The sequence below is a fragment of the Chrysemys picta genome, chromosome 10 (genome assembly GCF_011386835.1).
Source record: "Chrysemys picta bellii isolate R12L10 chromosome 10, ASM1138683v2, whole genome shotgun sequence".
Lineage (NCBI taxonomy): Eukaryota > Metazoa > Chordata > Testudines > Emydidae > Chrysemys > Chrysemys picta.
In genome coordinates this window covers 22,209,554-22,232,249 of record NC_088800.1, presented here as the reverse complement: position 1 = coordinate 22,232,249, position 22,696 = coordinate 22,209,554, and the positions used below count along the sequence as shown (strand labels likewise).

Sequence of the window (22,696 nt, the reverse complement as noted above, 5' to 3'; positions counted from 1 at the left end):
AATATGATATGAATAGTTGTTAGCTCAGCTTAGCTGGAGAGATCATACTTAATTTCATGGTTCAGTACCGGTGGTTAAAAAGCACCATGAACCAGCTTCTGCTCTCAGTTACACCAGTGTAAATCCAGAGTAATTCCACTGAAGTGACTACAGGTTTATACTGGTGTAACTGTGGGCTGAATTTGGTCCTATCATTCTAGCAGATTGCCTCTGATCCTAATTTATTATTTCCTTAGTAGTTTATCTTTTATCATTTTTCCCCACTCAGTTTTGAATGCTACTTCAGAAGACCTTTTTTACAACATTATGCAGCAAGATAATTATTGCACCCACTTTACAGTAAATAAACTTTAGATTTTTCTCCTGGAAAATGATTAGATCACTACTCAAGCATAATTATTTTCCAACATCATTGTCTTTATAGACAGTCCTTACCTATAACCGCTTGGATTTCCTTCATCATATCCTCTTCCACTTTAGGGTGCTCTGCAATCAGTACTAGCATGAAGAAGAGAGTCACAGACAGTGTGTCAGGTGCAGCTATCATCATCTCCAACACACACTGGTTCACATTCTCACCAGTCAGATCTCCACGGCTCTACAAAATTCAAGGGGGCAAATGTTGAATGCTGAACTTGAGCTTCAGCAAAGGTTCTTAGGTCAACTAGAAGGGGAGAATGTGGAATATGTAGACTCACTTGAAGCAACTGGTTCAAGTCCTATCAAAGTTTACTCAGTCCTTATGCTACTGGGAGAGAGAAGTAATATCCACTTCATGTGTGTCTCAGATGAAGCACTGAAAACCAATGTCCTGCCTGGGGTATATGAGGTTTGTGCTTAGCCCAAATTCCTCCTCCACTCACTCTGCTGCAGCATACTGTACACCATTCACTTGCTATGCTCCATCAGAGTGTACTTGATTGGCAGACATTCTGCATGATTATGATTTCTGAAGCACTTGGGGATTCTTTGGAGTAAAAGGTGTTTATATAAATGGAAAATATATGGGCCAAGGAGAGGCTGGAGGAGATTTGGGTATGAACTTGAGCGCTTTGGGCATGTGGATATAACCTGAAAAGGTTCAGGCAAGCAACCAAACATTTTGATGCAATTATTCAAAGCCTGGAACCTTGTTGAGGTGCTCCAAACACTAATTAATTTGTATTCGTTTTAAATGACATTACTTTCTGCTATATAGATTAAGTCAAACTCTGTTACAAATTCCAGTTTGTTCTCAGTAACAGGAGCATTTTGGACAAATTCATATTCTCAATACCTGTGCAAAAATCAGTTGTGATGCAAAGTCCATGTGCTCTTCCAATTTTTCAACAGTGGAAAGTCTCTGTCGTTTCTGTTCTATTAAGACTTCAATTGCTTCTTTCAAATCCTTCCTGAAAACAGATAGAACCCAGTATATCTATAAACGTCTGAGATATTTTAGTGCTTAGTTAATGCAGGATGGGAAACGTAAGACTATATTGGACAAGAAATGTAATAATAAAACAGACAACCAAAAACATTCTTTGGATAATTCTGTAGAGCAGCAGTAAAACAAGGCAGATTGCCTCTAGAGAAGTGAAAAGTGACTGCTGTTCTTACAGTGAAGCTATAGGAGCATAGATTTGCCCTGCCAGAGCAGATTGGTCCATCAAGTAAGGTAATATGTCTCTAGCAGGGTCCAATACAGGCTGATCCAGAGGAAGGTGGGCAAACCCACAGAACAGGTAGCTTACTGTAAAATGCTGTACATGAAAGGAAAAAAATTCATGACCATAATTAGACTTGATGAAAACGTGGCAAGGAATTTCACAACTTGACTATATACTGAATGAAGTAGTATTACCTTTTATTTGCTCTACATTTATTGCTCACTCCTTTCAACTGAACTCTTGTTTTCTTTCTATAGGATAGCATAAAGGAGATAAAGAAGCTCTGCTCTTCATATGAGTGACTAAGGGCCTGTCATTTAAAGCAGGAAAAGTCCCTTTTTTGCACAAAAACTGTGGGAGCGTCTACTCTTGCCAGTGACTTTTTGCAGTGAAACTCAGAAGTTTCACCACCTCCACGAGAGGCGTACAGCTCTTACTGGTGATGCTTTTATGGTGATGTGCAAGTGAAAACACATTCTTCCTGTTTACACAGCTTTTAGCCTCTGCAGGATATCCCACAGTACCTAGATGACTACTCTGGTCAGGAGCTCTGCTGCCAGGTAAACAGACATCCACCCGTCCCCCTGTAAAGTCCCAGGAACTCTGAAGCTCCCCTTCCTGTTTTCTTGGCAAATGCTCACTTATCTGGCCAGGTGACTGCCTGCTCCATGGAGCAAATGATCTCCTGCTTGGAGCAATGCTAGGGTTACCATTCGTCCGGATTCTCCCAGACATGTCCGGCTTTTTAGGTTAAAAATAGCGTCTGGGGGGGGAAATTTGTAAATATCTTAAAATGTCCAGCATTCTCCCCACTCTGCAGAGCACGGCGCGGGTGATAGGGTGGCCGGCTGGATTGAGCCACTAGCATGGGGCTCTAGCAGCCAGAGCCTATCTTCCCGCTGCAGCTTCAAATCACTGGCCAGGCGGTGGCCTCCGGCAGCTCTAGAGCTCCTCCCTCCTCCCCCTCCCCTGCTGCCCAGCGTGCTGCTCCCTGGGGAGAGACAGGGCATGGCTGTTCTAACCTGCTTTTGCAGGGGGGGAGAGAACCGCCCCGCAGCAGGGAAAACAGAGTTTAGTGCCTGTGTGGAGCCCAGGTGTCTGTTTCCTCGCGGGTGGCTCGTCGTGCCCTCACTGGAACGGAGCGGGGGCAGGGGGAGGGTGACTGTGGGGTACTTAACCGATGGAAAGGACGCCTGGCAGTAGTAGCTGTGCCCAGCCTGGTGCTGGGCGCTGGGGGATAGATTTTGGGGAAGATATTTTTTTTTTAAAAGCCCCAGACAGATGATGGTTAGAGGCCTTGGGGGGTCCCCCCATTAATGTCTCCCCACTCCCAGGCCCTCTGAGCCAGTTGTGGCTGTGTCCAGATGCCCCCTGGAGTGTGCTGCGGAGCAGCACGGAAAGGGAGCCAGGGGGTTGGAGAAGGGACAGGGGGGTTCTGGAGGGGGCAGTCAAGGGACAGGGAGTAGGGGGGGGTTGGATGGATTGGAGGTTCTGGGGGGGCCTGTCAGGGGTGTGGAAAGTGGTCGGAGCAGTCAGGGGACATGGAGCGGGGGCAGGGTAGATGGGTTGGGGGCTCTGGGGGGGCAGTCAGGGCACAGGGAGTGGTTGGATGGGCATGGGAGTCCTGGGGGTCTGTCTGGGAGCGGGGGTGTGGATAAGGGTCGGGGCAATCAGGGGACAGGTAGGGGGTAAGGTCCTAGGGGGGCAGTTAGGGTGGGGAAGTGGGAGGGAGTGGATGGGGGCAGGGTGGGGTTGGGGCTAGGGCTAGGGTGGGCCTCCCCCGTCCTCTTTTTTGATTGTTGAAATATGGTAACCCTAAGCAATGCTGAGCTACTGGAGCTGATCAGTGTTTGGGGACAGGAGGCTGTGCAGGGATTCCGGATGCCCCAGGATCACCCCTCCTTCCCACAAGACCTATCGTCAAAATGGAGAGAGTTGCACAGTGAGATTGTTGCCCTCAGTGTGCTGCTCTCAGAGATGGAAGTGCTGCAAACTTCCACAGGCGTCAGAGTGTTGAGTACACAAACCAGTGCTTTTCTTTCACCGGTTCACTATCACCATTGAAACGAACAGAGCAAAAACTCTGCAATCGTAGACATAGCCTTAATGTTGTTTAGGAAGTTACTATTGACATTTCTCAAAGGTGGATTTCTTCTAAGGCTGAACCATATTGTTTTCATCATTAGGCCATGATAACACATTTGGAATATATAAGGACTGATGCTGGTTAGGGTTAGACAGTTAGAGGAAATGGCCTATAGTTGGTAGAGTTGGTCAAAATTTCCCAAATTTAAAATGTAAACAATAGTTTTGCAAAATTTTGTTGATTTTTTTTTAAACCAGTAAAACACAACAAAGAGAAAGACAGCAATGTTTTCATGGAATTTATTTTGGGGTTTTTACCTGGCTATATAATTGGTTGGAATTTAGATTTTTGAAAAATTTTGAAATATTTAGGATATGCCCAGTAAAAATGATGATGAAAAATCATGACACTTTCTATTGTGGGTGTGTGTGTTTTACCGGCACTATATTGGAGGTTTTTCCAGTGTGAAATTTGACTGCCCTCGTTGTGACCAGGGGAATCCCCAAAAAGGCACACTTATTTTATGTATAATTATAGAGCCATTGTAGAGGGATTAAACTTTCTGTAGTTGATACAATGTGTGTGAAGTACTTTATGTAGGAAGTCCTGATAATGCATGGTCTTCCCTTCCAGTTGAATCGGAAACCTATGGGAAACCCTGATATGCTACAGTTCTCACATTCAGCTCACTTTAGGTTCAGGAGTCTGTCACATTCACAATAGGAAGTACTGGCCACTAAAAATTTAACAATTGCCTATAGTTGCCATCTAGCAGTATCTGAGCCACCACAGTTATCTCCATAAGACACATTGGGTAAAGTTCTGGTATCATACATACCATTGTGTGGTGACTAATGTTGGTATTTTAGAGATTGACTGGAGACAGGATTTCCCCTTCTATGTGAATTTTGCCATTGACTTCCCTGGGGACAGGATTTCCACCAGGGTAGATAGGGGATTTTAAGGAAGAAAGGCTAAGTCCTTGTGACACAATAGTATGAAAAGTACTTATTATACTTGCTTTATAGCGAGTATTTTATCAGACTAGTCAAGGACATCAGTCCAAGTAAGGAAGAAGTGCTGCCAGTTTGTTTTATAATCAGTCATCTTTTGGTAGAGGAAAACAAAGGAGACCATGAAAACTCAGTGGAAAAGGTTTTGTTTGTTTTTTTTGTTTGTCAACTTTAAAAAGAAAGATGGAAAAACTAATGTGTTCCTATTTGAGGGAAAAGATCCATCTGAGATGACAACCAGCATGATAAATGCTAAGTTTAAATCTGAAATGAAGAATTCTGGCAAAGATATAAGCACCAACAAGCAGGATTATACTGACTCGCTAACTTAACATTCACTATAGTGCCATGACTATAAAAAGGACTTGCTGACTCAAGGAATTGTCAGCCTTCTAGGTTACTATTGGAGCCCTAGTTGCTTAGGTAGTAAGTGAAAGCGGATACCATAAGATGGCATGTGATTGCCTGTGTGAAGTGAACTGGTGATTTTGAGTTTTACACCTGCGTTAGCACTAATGTGAGTCTCAGCAGAGAAACCAAGACTAAATTGAATTAAACTGAATGGTCCCTCATTCATTTTTAAAGACAGACAGAAAACTGACAAGCAAGAGTGACTCTAGGAAGGAAGGATCTATGTTATTCAGGTGATTTGTAAAACTGTTGATACTTACACTGACTTTTCATATTTCTTGTACAGCCAAGAAATCTTAAAGAAGATGTCAGGTTTCAGCAAAAGTGCTTGCCAAGCATCAAAGTAGTTCTGAATTTTAAGCACAATGGCATTTTCTGAAAATTAAAAAACAAAATGTAAATTTCAATAGCTAGTTCACATAAATGTCAGCCTAAGCTGCACAATGAAGGCCTGCTCCTGCTGAAGTCAGTGGGAGCCTGATCAGGTCTTAAAAGTAGGGTTTTAATATTATCATATTTCTCTATTACCGCCATGGCATTGTCATTACTGACATTCAAATACTTTGTTTTAATGTGATAAATAGCAGCATGAAATATTTTTAGAGTCCTGTGCAGATTGTGCAGTTCTTTGTAAAAACCAAGGCTCTTCAGCTGAAAGGAGGCTGCAATGTGACAACCAATGCCAAGTCATTTCCCACACAAGTGGAGTGCGGGTGGGTGGGAGATTACAAATGAGTGGAAAACTTGCAGGTGAAAGTTTAGCTCAGTGGAAAGTTTATTCTGACTCTTAAGTGAATATAATCTTGGGATAGGTGCCTGCTAGATACATGGAAACCTCGTTTTGCAGATTTCATAAACTTTTGTCTGCCAACAAACATTCTGCAGCTGGCAATTTGGTGCGTCCTCTATTGTGGGCATGCTGCAAACATAAAGAGTGGATTACTTTGACTATATTGTGATTGCTAGGAACACTGGAAAACTAGCTGAACTGTCGAGATGCAGATGCTACTTCTCGATACAGGGGTCTTGTCAGGCTTAAAAACTGAATACAGGTGTTTAAACACCGTTTTAAGCTCTTGCTCATTAGAATTAATTGCAATCAAATCTGACAGTGTTATTAAAAACTGAATATTAGAGCCAGACCCTGATGTACTTACTCAGGCAAAACTCCCCATTAATGGCAATGGGAAATTTTGCGTGAATATGCACTTTAAAAGGGGACCCAGTATGAGATAAGAATGTTATCTGTACCATCCAAAGGGATCCCTAGAAAGAGTGTGTTAGAAGTGTCCAGTGTGATCTGTCTCATAAAATTCAGCACATTGATGTTTCCCAGTCCAGCAGTCACATCCTCCAATCTGTCCAGATGGTCTTTCGTTGATTCAACACAAATTGCTATCATACGCACGAGGCCTGGACCAGACAAAGCTGAAATGTACATATAAAATAGTCAGAAGGTTGTTTAACTTTCATGTTACTTGTATTATCCACCCAGTGGCAATAAAGTTGTAACAGATTATGTAACCAAAATAATTGGAATACAATATTTTTATAATTTTTAGCTTTGTAACCTATCCTCTGATTTTAAAAAGTCCCACTTTGGACATATTGATTAAAATAGCAAAATGTAAAATCAAAGCAAATATACGCTCCCATTCCCCAGCCATTACTATTATAATAGTTAACAGTGGTGAGGCTTAATTAAGCTGGAATTTTCAATCCTCGATGCCTTTGTTAGATACTTGGATCCATATTTATGCACCTGAGTAAATGGCCAGATTTAGAAAGGAGCTGGGCAACAACTCACATTGACTTCAGTAGCGGTGGTGGTCGGCACCTGTCATGATTTAGTAAAACAACTTGGAATATCCTGAGTATGAAAGATGCTACATAAACCAAATTCTATTTAATTCTTCTCTATTTTCTAATTTTAACAAAGCTCTAGTAAGAACATTTACCTTGTCATCTGCCCACTTTCTATAAAATTCCAGTAGACTTTCATCTAGACTATATTGGTTTCTAAAGGTATCTTCTGATTTTTGCCAGGGCAGTTGTTTTCACATGGACTATAAGTTGTCTACAGAGCACTTGCTGGTGGTCTGTAGAAAGCTAGCCAGCCACATGGAGGCTTGTCTATTTTACTACCAGATGCTATATTGCATTAAAAGAACATAAGAACGGCCATTCTAGCTCAGACCAATGGTCTGTCTAGCCCAGTACCCTGTCTTCTGACAATGGCAAGTATCAGATGCTTCAGAGAGAATGAACAGAACACGGCAATTTTTGAGTGATCCATCTAGTTGCAGTTTCTGGCAGTCAGAGGCTTAGGGACACCCAGAGTGTGGGGTTGCATCCCTGACCTATTCTCCATGAACTTATCTAATTCTCTTTTGAACCCAGTTATTCTTTTGGCCTTCACAACATCCACTGACAGAGTTCCACAGGTTGACTGTTACGTGAAGTACTGTCTTACATTTGTTTTAAACCTACTGCCTATTAATTTCATTGGGTGACCCCAGCTCCTGTGTTATGTGAAGGGGTAGATAACACTCTCCACACCATTCATGATTTTATAGACATCTATCATATCCCTCCTTAGTCGTCTCTTTTTTCCTGCACAGTCCCAGTCTTTTCACTCTCTCTTATATGGAAGTTGTTCCATTCCCCTAATAATTTGTTGCCATTCTCTGTACTTTTTCCAGTTCTAATATATCTTTGATACAGGGTGACCAGAACTGCATTCAGTGTTCTAGGTAGGAGTATACCATGGATTTATAGAGTAGCATTGATATTTTCTGTCTTATCTATTCTTTTCCTAATGGTTCCTAACATTTTGACTGCCACTGCCCATTGAGCAAATGTTTTCAGAGAACTATCTATACTAGCTCCAAGATCTTTTTATTGAGTGGTAGCAGCTAATTTAGACCCCATCATTTTGTATGTTTAGTTGGAATTATGTTTTCCAACGTGCATTACTTTACACTTATCAACATTGAATATCATGTGCCATTTTGTTGCCCAGTCACCAAATTTTGTGAGATCCCTTTGTAACTCTTCACTGTTACTATCTTGAGTAATTTTGTATCAGCTGCAAACTTTGCCACCTCACTTTTTACCTCGTTTTCTAGATCAATAGGGCCCTACCAAATTCATGGCCATGAAAAACGCATCATGGACTGTGAAATCTAGGTCTTCCCCTGTGAAATGTGGTCTTGTGTGCTTTTACCCTATACTATACAGATTTTATGGGGGAGACCAGGTTTCTGCAATTGGGGGTCCTGACCCAAAAGGGCATTGCAGGGAGGTTGCAAGGTTATTTTAGGGGGGGGGGGGGGAGAGAGATCATGGTATTGCCACCCTTACTTCTGTGCTGCTGCCTTCAGACCTGGATGGTCTGAGAGTGGTGGCTGCTGACTGAGGGCCAAGGTCTGCAGACAGCAGCACAGAAGTAAGGGTGGCAATACCATACTATGCCATCCTTACTTCTGTGTGCCGCTGGTGGTGGCTCTGCCTTCAGAGCCGGGCTCCCAGCCACCAGCCGCCACGCTCCAGCTGCCCAGTTTTCAAGGCAGTGCAGAAGTATGGGTAGCTCTATCACAACCCCCCCTACAATAACCTTGTGGAAACACCAACACCCCCCCCCCCAACCCTTTTGGGGTCAGGACCTCTACAGTTACAACACCATGACATTTCAGATTTAAATAGCTGTTTTAAAATCCTGTGACCATGAAATTGACCAAAATGGACTGTGAATTTGGTAGGGCCCTAATCATTAATGAATGTGTTGAAAAGCACTGATCCCAGCACAGATCCTTGGGGGAACCCCACTATTTATCTCTCTCCACTGTGAAAAGTGACCATTTATTCCAACCTAAAAATGTTATGGGTGGGATTTTTAAAAGCAGTAGTTAACTTTGCTCCCAAGAAGTCAGAGAATTTTACAGTTCATTTAATGGGAGTAGAATTAAGCCAATTCTGAGTGTGTTTGAAAATCATGCACTAAATGCTTACTCTACTCTTCGATGTAAGCAATTTCTCTAGTTGCCTCAAGGATGTTAAGCTATCATATATTGGGACAGGATATCGATACAGTGGTGAATGGGAGGCGAGGAGGTCCAGACTAACTCAGTTGGTGAACATTTGTGTAATTAGATGTATACTAGCCCAGGACGAAGTAGACCCATCGAACCAAAATCTTATGCCAGTTGGAACCAGCTGATTTTTTCAGCAACAATGTCCACTAGGATGCAGATGTGGGACAAAAACCCAAAATCGGAGGTGGCAGAAAAATAATAGTATAGAAAAATGATGGCACATTAATACTTCGTGTCTTTTCAGCTTCTTAAATCAGGCCCCAAAAATCATTCCAGGGAGCTGTGCAGTAGCAGCGAGCCCACAGCCTTTCTTGAATTATGGGGGGTTGCAGAAGGACAAAGTAATGAGGGAACTATTGAAACTCAGTGGTTTTGTTAAGAAACCTGCAAGTTTTGTTGGAATCATTACAGTTGTTAGGTTCAAATGACCCCCAAATGTTTTCAATTGTAGACTTTTTATAACTGACAGTTTAGGAATGTTGATACCATATGAGCCCAAAATTACAAAGGTTGTACAGCCCTAAAATGAAGCTTCAGGCCCAGATTCTCAAAGGAATTTAGGCACTTAACATCCATTAATTTCAGTGGGAGTTAAGCATCTAAATACTGCTGCAGATCTGGGCCCCATCGTTTAATATTGTCATAACACCTCAGGATTTCCTTTCTGAGTTTCGGAGCAAGTAAGTTGATATTCTCAGTTGACCCTGTTACTTCCCTGATTTTCAATATTCTAAAACAATTAATTATTCCTGCTGCACAGCGTTCTTAAATTAATTTAGAAATGATAAACACATTTTAAATTACAGTAGGAGAGAAGTTTCTTTGAAATCAATTGAAGTTGGAATACAGAACCTTTTAGTTAAATAAATATTCTTACAAAATTGCCACTTGAATTAAGATGAACACTGGGCCACAAATGTAAACATTCAAATCTGGCTTGTGGGACATAATTAGCATTTTCTTAGAGGAAATTAGGAATTTGCAAAGTTATTGCAAGTCCTTCTTTAGTGTCATGAGAATCCAGATGAGTGAGGAAAGAAGACTGAAATATTTGGGGGGGGGGGGGGGAGGAGGAGGAGGAGGGTCAGAGAAAGAAAAAATGGCTCCTTATACTTACACAAAATGCCAATCCCAGCATTTCATAAGCACAAAATATGTTACATAATTTACCTTTGGTGAAAAAAGGTCGAATTTCTTTCCAGAGTGCTGGGTTATTATTAAATATAATACCATTTTCATGCATGCCAATGCACTGTAACCCAAGCTTGCTTCCAAATCTACAGATATATTGCCCATGTTTCATTACATGGAAGATACTGGAGGATCTGGGAAAGGAAAAAAAATCCTTTTGTAAATATATCTCTAATTTGACTTGCTCTACTTCAGGCCCAATCTTCTGAGGTGTTGATCACTTGAGAGAGACAGAGCACTTTCAACTCAAACATACTGTGCATGCAACATTGATGTCATTTCTTATATATGCGATTCTTTAAAAGCCATGATCTGATTGATAGCATGATGCATAGCATTTTTATAAGTACTTTTTTATTTTTATATATACATCTGGCTAGGCATGCACTGTTTTCTTGGTAAAATGGCAATTGACTGCCTCAGAAATTCAACTGGAGTAAAGATGCATAGAAATCTATAGGAACATAGACTGCCATACTGTCTCTGACAATGGCCAGTATCAGATGCTTCAAAAGCAGATGCAACACAAATGATGGCAGTTATGCAATAACATGTCTATAGGGGAAGTTGCTTCTTCACCTTGACAGTTTTTGGTTGCCTTTCATATTGAATCAAGAGGGCTGATAACCTTTGTACATTTTTAATTTTGTTACTGGTGAATGTAATTGAGAATGATGTTCTTATTATTCCTATGTGTCTCATCCTTTATTGAGGAACAGATCTTAACAGAAATCATTAATCTCTTACAGCAGTGAGTTCCACAAGGGATTGCATGGGAGTACAGATTTGGAAACCGTTTGTTTATACACACACACTTACTTACCCTTGGAATGTGGTTTTATTCATGCGGAGTATTGTGTTTGGGAAGGTTGTGTCTGGTACTGAAAATACAACCCCTTATATCTGTTCACTAGCCCCAGACACATTAACAGAGTGAGATTTTCTAGATCACCAGTTGAATTCCAGTCCAAATAACTGGAAATTGTTATAATCTAACAGCTTCTCAGTGACCTAAATGAAATGAGCTGGTGTTCCCTAGTGGACAGGCTTTCACAGCTTAAAAACTATTAGCACTAATTGGCAATAGGAAAGATTAAAGACAACCAAAACAAACATATCCCAAAGTTTTGGAGGGAGTATAAATTCTCATACTTCAGAGCATAAACCAATCTCCATTGTTGTGGGTTAAGAACAAACCAAAGTAGTGAGTATTGCTAAGGAATCTGTTTGGTCACATAAATCACATGGTATTTATTTGTTTTCTGTGTAGATGATCCAGCCTTTAATTTTGGATGGAAGCAACAGTAGTTTATAAGGTACTGGTACTCTTGTGAAAAAACAAATGTGTTGAACGTAACAATTTTGAACTATTGACCCCGTCGGAGCTACTGACTTGCCACAGATAATTGTCCAAACCAAAGTTTCCTTTTATGCAGCATATGAATGTGGCCATATATTAATGTGATTTGGAATTCAGCATAATGGTTCTGAATTCTCTCTACTTTTCACCCAGCTCTCCTTAGGACCACAGTCATGTTCTGATCATTTTACCAGGCTCAGCCTATAAGATATGGGACTGCAACACTGCATAGCCTGTCTTTGATGGATTAAAATGCACAGATGTTAGACCCCATCAATCATGGCAGGCATATACTGCCACCTACACATTTTATAGATATTTGATCACTGGCAAACCCATGTTGAAAACAAATATCCGTGTGTAATAAAAAACCAAACACTACCCATTGGAGAATAAGGGCAGTCTCTCACAAGGATGCGCCTTAGAGACCAATAAACGTGACCTCAGTCTTCCAGTTTCATAGGGCTCAATTCAGCAAGGTTCTGAGCCCTGTGGACCTTTAGCTGCTTTGCTGGCTCAGAGCCAGAGTGCTCATTGCCTTGCAAGGTGCAGCCCATAGTGCACAATGTGCATCACTTGATTCAGTGCCGGATCTAACTATGTACACACAGTGAATGCACAATATAAGAAGGACCTTGCTTTACCAGTATATGGTAGTTAGCTACATTACAATTCTTTGCTTTCATATGTTTAATATCATGCCTATACATTACTACTGGTAATTAATTAGCAGAGATTAGAATTACTCATATATAAAACCAAAGAAGAAATATTACAAAAACAAAGTATGTGTCAAACAACCCTAAATAAAAAAACCTACCGCCACCAGAACATACCCTCCTCTTTTTCTATTAACCATGCTTATTCAATTATCACACTCTGGCAAACTGGCTTTGATCAGCATTACTACTTTAGAACCTAATTTCCTGTAGAGGGAGCTAGCTGCTTAGAAATGCTGATCCAGTGGCACAAAATGATCAGATCAAAGATGCCAAAGAAAGGAAGAGTGAGACTGGCAGAGATCAAACAGTCAACCACTTTTCATGCCATGCACACTTCATAGACCAAATCCTGAAATTCTTATGCAGTGTTAACGAAAACAAAAAACTCACTGAAATGAAGTGAGTGAAGACCATGGAGTTTACTATTGCCTTTAATGGGGCCAGGGTTTCACTCTGGGAGTTTTGCCTGAGTAAAGATTGAGTAAGGATTAGAGTACAGGGTAGAGCGGAGGAACATAAGAGAGGAATTCTGCCTCAAGGATGCTGCCAGGGGATTGTGCTCAGCGCTACAACCCTTCAGAGAGTGCAGTATGTTCCCCCTTGTCCCTTCTGCCTTGCTCTTTCCTTTCCTCCCCACCGCTCTTGGGCATCCACTGTGGTGGATTGTGCAGGGAAGGAAGAGTCCCTGTACTTTCATGTGCTCAGGGAGTGGAATGATGACAGGCCTATCATAGACATGTAATCATGGGGAGAGGCTCCCTATGCTCTTTTCCAACCTGTACGCTCACCTAAGGGCCAGTCACAGAGTGGCCCTAAGTGAGGATTTCAGGATTTGCCCCGGTCTGAGCAGAGATAGACTAAAGGTAACTATTAAAATTGGGCTGGATTTTGCTGATGAGTCTATAAAATCATATTTCATTACAAAATTATGCAGTCAAGGCCTGGAGGAGACCATGTAAATTGTATTGCAGACTCTGCAAATCTCTCTGTGCATCTGCTCTTAATCTAAGTGGAGTTGATGGCAAAAGTTCAATTGCCTTAAAGGGAACAGGACTGTACCTGTTTTACAGAGCTCAGATCTTGCTGTTTAACTGTGACAGGCCATAAGAAGCACTGTGAATGCTCCATTGACATTGTAAAGGATTTTTAAGTGTTAGTTTTCCATGTCTTGTTAAGGTTTTTAAGTGAGAGGCAATCCTGACCAAAGCTGAGGTAATGACTGTGCAGTCTGATTCATCTACTGCATTGATTTGTGTATCTGATTATTTCTTATAGACTTGAATCAAATAGTGAGAGAGCAATACGAACACTTTGCATTTACACAGTCTGACCTGTTTTAAGCATTGTATGGATATTAAGTAATTAATCCTTACTACTCCTATATTGGTCAAGAGGGTAGGTAGTATTCTCATTGTTATTACCAATTTGGTAGAAACAGACAGAAAAGTGAAATGACTTGCCCAGATCTGAACAAAGTCAGTGATAGCGCCAGGATTAGAGCTCATTTCTCTGGACTACAGTGTTTTTCAACAAGCTGGCTCTGACTTTTACATGATTGACATATCTGGATCCAGAGTAGTTAGAACGGCTAATCCAACAGTTTTTGTTGTTCTTTGTGTTGAAGACTTTAGAGTTTTCATTTATGGACAAATACTTATCCTTATTATGAGTTCCCAGAATGTCCAATAAAAAAAAAAAATCACCCCCCCCCCAAAAAAAAAACAGAACCCCCACCTCTATTGCAGCTAGTAAAACTACATGCTCCAATTCAGCAACAGGTTTAAGAATGTTTAATTTAAGCACATGAGTAATCCCATCGATTCTAATGGGATTACTCATATTCCTGAAGCTTTGCATGTGTTTAAGTATCTTGCTGAATTGGGTCCATAATCTTCAATTTTTACTCCCATTTTGAGAAAGATCTCCATGAGGCTTTTTGCAATTAATTTTTGGTTTGATCCTGCAAGCTATCAATCAAGTTCTTATATAGTTTCTTATACTCAGTAGTCCTATTATAATAAATGCAGGGCAAGTGAGAGTAAGTACTTACAGGACTGGGCCTTAGGGTTTGATCCTTGTTCCATTGAAATACATGGCAAAACTCCCATGTACTTCAGTGGTACAGGGTCAAGCCTGTAGTATATAAGTATTGACATTTAGAAGCTGCACACAAAAAAGAGGTCAGCAAGTAGAAGACTTAAGATTCCTGTTAGTGAGAAACAATTTTGAAAATCATAAAATAATTCTAATATAACAAAGTGCCTGGCAAAAAGTTGCAAAATACTTGTTATATTATTAGAGCAAGAGAGAACAAAGATTTACTTGCTAATAATGAGTGTTTCCTCTCCACTGATCCAGACTCTCATAAATTCTCCATACATCTTATTGTAATAGTTGCAGGCATTTCCCATTCCCATCCAAAGGAATCTCCCATGTGAAATGAGGGGACCAATTCCCATACAGAAACCAGGCCCTAAGGAAAAGGTTAAAACAATATGAATTTTAACAACAGATTAGAAAATATCACTCTTTGCAAAGGATCTTTAACACTCAAGTCAGAGCCTATTGGACACTTGATTTCACATAAAATTGGCTTATGCAAACCTGACATAGGAACATCTGTATCTGCAGAGTTGATAGTTTTATATCCACAGCAGTTTGACCCTGAGTCTGATGTACATTCTATGTGCATGTAATAAACTAGACTCTGAACCTTTTTCTGATACTTCAAGCAGATGACTATGGGGTGGTTTTCATTTAGAGATATAGTGGGTAAGTATCAAGGCAAAGGAGTAAGAAATAGTTCAAAGAACAATGACATCCTATTGTTTATCAATTTGCAAATTTAACAAATAGTTTTAGTGACAAGGGCCTTTGTTAGACTGTAATATCACCTACAAAAGTCAACTTCCTAGCTGTCTTTTAATATAAAGAATAGTAAATGAGGAAAATACAGTTTTAGAGGATGGGTTTGTATTAGAGCATTCTACTCAATGAGTTTCTGGAAAGCAACATTCTAATGTAAGAGCTCAGAACGGAATCATCTAAATTTAGTCAATGGTTAAAATTCTGAACTGACTTCCACCGGTGTAAATCTAGAATACCTCAATTGACTTCAGTAGAGTGATTCCAGAGATGCACTAGTGTAACAGAGCAAAATTTGTCCCCTTGGGGGGAAAAAAGAGTGGGGAAAGAGTCTTAGAATGGCTAAAGGAACTTGTTCTAAAGGGAGCCCCCTCTGTTCTACATGGTCAGTCTGGCTTGCCTGCTGTAATGTCTTGGGATTTGTTCAGAGACATGAAAGAAAGTAAAGTATTTAGAGAAAAGTTTCACACATTATGTTCAAAGATGTACAAATACCTCAAGACACCAGCCTTTATGAACAGGAATCAGAAGCCAGGACTATTTAACTGTAAATTTAAGGCAAATGAATGCTGTTATCTCTCCCAGTTAATCCCATAAAGCATTCAGGCTGCACTACATAACCTTCTGCAAATGCCTTTCCAGTATTCTCCGAACTCTCCACGAATAAGGGTTATTCAAAGATAGTTTGCCTGGGTCTCCTCAATTAGCTTTACTCAGGTGTAATCCCATTAACTTCCTTATTTATACCAGTGCACTATGTTCCAGTTTATGGACATTTATTATCCTGTACCTAATGGAGAATAAACTGAATAAGTGACATCTACATATGTTCCTGAAAACCTAGCAACAAGGGTCATCTGAATGGGAGACCTTTTGATATTGGTCCATAAGGGGTGGTTCTTTAGTGTCAGATACATAGGGAAAGGTGGGTAACCAAAGAGCTCCAAAATGACCCTCTCTTCTAGATTAGGTTTGTTTTGAGCAGAAATCATCTTCCAAAGCTCCAACATTTGCAACAGTAACAAAATGAAAGCTCTAAAACATCCATGAAAATAATCCAGACTATAAATATCTAGATACCATGCTTAAAATGACATACTATCATACGCACACAAGGAGAGATCTGAAGAAAGTAAATAATGTGATACTTTTAGCTGACCAAACAAACTTGAATGCACAAAGTTTGGGGGCAAATAAGGCACTTCAGATTTTTGTTTTTCCTATCATTATATCCCTACTATATTTTATACATATTCCTTCTGTATTTCCTAGATATGCACTTATTACCCATTGTTCCCCTTTTTACCATAATGTGAACAATGAAAGAACCCCTTTGTAGCGTTTTGGGGGATACCATGTCAAATCAATTTACCTGGTATTGATGTTTCTTCATAATTCCAGATTAGGAAAAGAAAGCACATGAGGAGGAGTATGGGCACGGTGGCAGTTGGCATCACTTCTGGCACCACGCTGGTGATATTGGAATGCATCAGATTCAGGGTTTCCAGTATCATCTTTTCTAAGACAGTCTACTTTGCCTTTAGGGGAAAAATATGGAAAGAGGCAGAAAGTTTCAAAATGCTAAGACACCTTTAATCGGTACCTTGCAACCCCTTTGCAGGCCCTGTAACTGAGCAAATTCATACCCGTAGTAGCTTTGTTTTATAATGAGACTGGCTGCTTAGACAAGACAAGCTAAACTACAAGTCAAAACAGACGTACAGCAGATTTACTTTTTGCCCAGAAATAACAAAGCATTTCTGACCTTGGTATTGAAGCTCAGGTTCCTTTGGATGCTTTGGCCAATAGACCTTTTATCTTTGATATTGCCCTTGGCTGGCCAACAATGACGTTAACTCCAGACAGCGTGCCAAATTTCTAACCATAATAAAAGAAATTAAACTCTCAACACATGTGGAAGGGTTGAATGAACTCACTTGTAGTCTTTTATCTAAGATACCTACCTTGTTTTCCCTCCATGTCACTAGCATTTGTGAATGTCCTTGGATTTCCAAAATAACCAAGTATATTTCCTAGTACACAAACGTAGCTTGCCTCAGGCATCTGGGTAAAAATTATATTGTGCTTTATTTTTATCCGACACTTAGTGTTGTAATGCTTTGCATTACTTTACTTTTTTTCAAAATATTTAGCAGAAGAGCATAGTACTTGTCAGACCAGACCATAGATTCATCAGGCCTAGCGCCATCTTTTCTCTTTGACAATGACCAATGCTTGACTCTTAAAGGAAGGCAAAAACATAACAGACAACCATGCTGTAAAAGAGGGAGAAGGGTTCCTTGCTGGTCCCTGCTGATGTTAAGTTATGCCATAAACCATGGGATTTGTTTGTCCATGCGGAGGCAGATACTGTTATCTGTATGAGTATGACCACACGGCGGGGTGGGGGAGCATTGTCCAACTTGCCGGGAAGAGGGACTAATGCTTTACATGTGTGTATGGTGGGAAGAGGGGTGTGTGTGCGCTGCAGAAAGGGGGAATGGGTCAGCGTGGTGACACTGACTCATCCCCAGAGACCAGAAGGGTTGGGGAGTTGAAAAGGGACAAGCATGGCAAGAGAAGCCCTTTTTTCCATGGACCAGGTGGTGTAGCACCCACCCACTGTCCCGCCCCTTGAGGTGGTGAAATACTAGGTTTGGTCAGGACCTGCTGTGGGAATCATGCTAGCTGCTCCTTCCTAGGGGGACTGGGAAATCATTTTTCCCTGACCACCAGATTAACCTAGGTGGCGTGGGGGGCTGGGGTTTGTCTTCCCCACAATGGGTTCAGGGAGAGATCTTTTACAGCAAGTAGGGAAGGGAGTTAGGCTATGATTTTGCAACTCATTATGTAAGTGTGGGGGTGGATGTGCAGTGCAGGGATAAAGTGACCTGATAAATGGTTTTGTAAAGGACTTAAAAAGGAGGTATTGGTTAAAGGAGTGGAATGGGGGAATTCAGGGCTCCTATGACTGGTACAGCAGGAAGCCAACCCCTCTTTCTTATAGCCCACCTTAACGCTCGTTTGTGGGAGGGGCAGGGGTGGTAAGGTCCCAGCAATGGGTTGGCTGGGGGACCTGGATGGAAAAAAAAGGGGACCTGGTGAAACCTGCTGGGTAGATATTGAATGAACATGGAGTTACCTGCACTGTACACTTTTATCTGCCGGGTAGTCCCAGACATCTAATAATAAAGTCGAGGTCTGATTAAAACCGTATCAAGTGTCTCCTGTCCTCCTTTTGGTATAGCCAAACAAGAGATGTTTTACAGCTTGTTACTGTGCAATACATTAGATTAGATGAGTAAAACACTCTTTTAACTCTGCTCTTACAATAACTAGATGTGTATTTGCATTGTTCTCTGATCACTTAATATCTAAGTTCCAGGGTATAGGTACTCAGCATGTCCAGGTACAGCTGTTGTAGCTATTTCCAATATTTTGGGTTTTCAAAACGTTTATCTTGAAACTCTCTCATATTGTGCTTTCGTTTATTGTGTGTTTTTGTCTCGTACTGTAGAAGAATGTACTACCATACTCAGTTAGCAGTAATAGTATTATTATATTTATGTAGTGCACAGAATGTGCTCACTGCTTTACAGAAAACAAGAAGATGAGCTTACAGTCTAAGTAGAAGATGTACAGAATACAAACAAAGGATGGGGCAGGAAAGTAATGATTTAGAACCTTATGAATTCAAGTGTTGCCATAGTGTTTTGGATCATTACTTTGAAATACTTGTAGCACTTTTTAAAGAAAAGGTCTTGCTATAAAACAAAATGTCAAATGACCCTTTGGAAATGTGTACTACACTGATAGGTAGTTGGATCCCTGGATGTCTTTTGTACCTATGGATGCTCCTATATCTTACGTTGCTTTACTGTTGTCCTCTTGCATGCTGGGAAGGCTTTGTGGATAAAAGCCACAGGAAATCAGAGCTCTATTTGCTGTTTTGTCACAGCCTTACCAGGTGAGTCTGGCCAAGTCACCTCACCTCTGCAAAATGCAGGTAATTATACTATAATTATCCACAAGATACTATGAAGCCTAATTAATGAATGTCTAAAGCGTTTTAAGATCCCGGAGATGGTATGCCATAGAAATTGTATTATAATTGTTGTTCTGACTTCAACAATTATTCTGATGTTAACAATATGTCACCCAATACTAGCATGAAGGTGACTGCCTTAAAGATTATGGATTTCATATATGGTAATGGAGAAGTCTGCTTTTATATGACAGTAAAAGACAAGCATAGAAAGTGCTGCCTATGGAAAAGTTTGCTTTCTTCTACAATTCAAGAAAATATACCCTGAGTACAGGGTGTGCACATCATCACTGTGTATCTTTGTTCTCTGATAAATGTAATGGACTGTGATTTAAAATAAGTACCATTGACATATCCATATATCTGCTGCAAAAGATGAAGACAGCAATTGAAGTTTAAGAATGCAATGGAGATGCAGAAACAGAGGATGAGGGTCCAAAGTAGTCCCTAGTGTCCTTTCTGATTCCCAAGTCCTCTCCTCTGGAACCTTCATCTCCTAAAATCCAATCCCTACTGTGTAAGACAGTCTCCAATATGTGTCCAGTACATTTATAGGATGTGATAGATTAAATCCTGGATTAATATGAATCCCATGACTGTTACTATCACCTTCCCAGAACTTAACTAGGGACTAGATTTTCAAAATAGCTAGGCACAAAGGGATACAATTGGATGCTGAGCTCTTTTGAAAATCTGGCCATCCATAAAGGCTCGTTTGTTCTGGTGACCCTTGTATTACATTGGTTAGTATTAAATGAGTGTTTTAATTGCAGTTTATATGTTAAATTTAAACAGGAATCAGAAAGGTCACTGGAGGTCAATGCCCCCAGACCCAGGTTTGATGCCAGTTGAGTGCCATGGAGCAGCGCAGTTCCAGATCAGCTGAGAGATCAATAGCAGTAGCTCTCTAGAAGAGAACTTTATGTAAAGATTTGCAGTGGGCTTATCTTATTAAGAAAGCCTAGACCCAAATGCTGACTCCAGTGGGAGTTTTACCTGAATATGAAGTTCAGGATTTGGCTCATATATCAAGTTAATTAAAGGGGTACACAATTTGTGAAATTCCGCAAGAATGTTAGGGTGTCAGTTTCTCTGAGAATCAAAACTGGAAACTTCATTTACATCCCTGTATCTTTAATGGTAGGCCCATCATAGGGTGATTGGCCCTGCTAAGAAGAGATGGGCCCAGCCCCACTTGTGACTGAATAGCTGACTCCCAAGTGAGGCTGTAGGGCTTGATGAAAAACGTCTTGCCCCTGTAAAAGTCAGTGAAAGCTCAGTTGAAGAGAACAGGGTGGGAACTATTGGAAGCAGGTTAGGCTTCTGTGGTAGGCCCTGGACAAGGTGACTCCCAGGCAGATGGCTTGGGGGAGAACTGGAGAGAACCTGGCCTATGGAGAGCCAGATTGAGGAGGGACTATGGGGGCAGCTGTCTAGAGAGTCAGGGCTCTATAAAAGCATGAAAGAAACTGAGTAGATCCCAGGAAGGGCAGATGACCCTTTTCAAAGAGGAGATAGACCCTCAGGAAGGAAGAACTATGTTGAGCTTGAGACTAGGGTGAAAGACCCTCTTAGGTTTTATGTTAGTTTGGAGTTTCATAAAAGAAAGTCCACCCTTTCCATGATATCACTTAGCTGGAGGGCCAAGTTACTGTGGCACAAACCATGTGGGAAGTTTGAGAGACCCAACAAAAAGGGACCCTCCCCAGCCTGGTGAAAATGAATGAGTGACTGAGGGTAGGGGAGAGCAAGTGACAGAGGGAGTGGGGATGGAGTGAGAGGGTTGTGGCCTCAGAAAAGGGCCTGGGCAAGGGTGTTTGGTTTTGTTCAGTTAGAAAGTTGGCAACTCTACTTGAGTGAAGGGAATCTGAGGCAGTGGCTAGTCTCAAGCCAAGTAGGTAGTGCTGTTAAAGACCCAATTTAGCAGCCCTTACTCACCCGTGTGTGCAAATATACTACTTGGTGTGAGTAAAGATTTGGGTACTAGGCCACGAGAAAACCCACACTGCAGCCTCTTTCCCTCAATGCAGTTTCTTTCCCTCATTTCCCATTCTTAAATCACAGAAGATAAATGCATTGAGTTACCATTGCTGGCTTTCTATTTCTGGAATGCCATAGAATTTGTTAGGTGCTTCAGTAATATGCTGCTCTATGGTGTACTCAATTGTATCGTCTTTAGTACAGTAACTCCTTGCTTAACATTGTAGTTATGTTCCTGAAAAATCCTACTTTAAGTGAAACGATGTAAAGCGAATCCAATTTCCCATAAGAATTAATATAATTGGGGGGGTTAGGTTCCAGGGTTTTTTGGGGGGGGCAGACAAAAGACATATGTATACAGTACAAGTTTTAAATAATTTTAAAACAATTTTATACTGTTCTCACCAATGATGATTGTGAAGCTTGGTTGAGGCAGGGGGCATAGCGGGGTCAGGATGTGGGGGGCTGCCCTGTTCCACCCACCTGGCACTCCTGCTGGGGAGCGGGGTCAGGGGCTTGCCTGCTCCCTGGTTGGAAAGCCGGATGAGTGGAACGGGGCAAGCCCCTGTACCCCAACCCCACTCGACTCCCTGGCAGGAGCACCGATCAGCTTGGCAGAGTGGGGCAAGCCAAACAACTTTATAATGGAATATGGTGTGTCTTTAAATGAGTATGTTCTGTAATAGATCAGCAACGTAATAACGAAACAATGTTAACCAGGATGACTAAGTAAGGAGTTACTGTACTTTTAAGTTAAAAGTCCCCTGCATAGGAGAATGACTTTGTTCAATTTCTGCATCCACAGCTGTATATTTTCCCAACCTATCTGCTACCCCAAATACTAAGTCCTAGAAACACCATTGCCCACAGCCACCACCCAGACAGTGAGATAATGAGTATCTAAATGTTTCCTTGTAGTACATCTATTGTTTAGAAAACAAAATATGGGACCAGCTCAATGGCCTAGAGGCAGTTGTGTGCTACCAAACAATAGATCTACCCTGGGCTCACTTTTTCCACTCTAACTAAAAACAAATAGAAACACCTAGCACTCTTACTTGAAATTGAAAGATTAATTAGAAACAAGCTTGGATGCTTTGTGTGTGTTGCCACAATATCTGGATGCAAGCATGCTTGAATGTACAGTGTACAAATGGATGAGTTTCTCCCATTTTTCACCTAGTCTCCATCCCTTTCCACATGCTAAATCACTTCATGAGCCTACAGCCCCTAGATGGTGGTATGTACCAAAACAAAAATAGCACCTCTGCGTGGATGAG

General features: G+C 41.1%; 1 protein-coding gene across 3 annotated transcripts in view; it reads right to left on the bottom strand.

The window, feature by feature from the left end:
• Window positions 1-22,696, bottom strand: part of LOC101943325 (cytochrome P450 19A1-like) — a 45,168-nt gene that overhangs the window by 6,803 nt on the left and 15,669 nt on the right. For 2 of the 3 annotated variants that reach the window (XM_008172267.3, NM_001282243.1), the window contains 7 exon segments: window positions 16,764-16,929; window positions 14,849-14,999; window positions 10,424-10,578; window positions 6,411-6,587; window positions 5,420-5,534; window positions 1,277-1,391; window positions 436-598 (listed from right to left, as the gene is read on the bottom strand). In XM_008172267.3, the coding sequence (XP_008170489.1) occupies window positions 436-598; window positions 1,277-1,391; window positions 5,420-5,534; window positions 6,411-6,587; window positions 10,424-10,578; window positions 14,849-14,999; window positions 16,764-16,905 (1,018 nt within the window). In that variant the 5' untranslated portion in view covers window positions 16,906-16,929. 3 annotated transcript variants of the gene reach the window in all.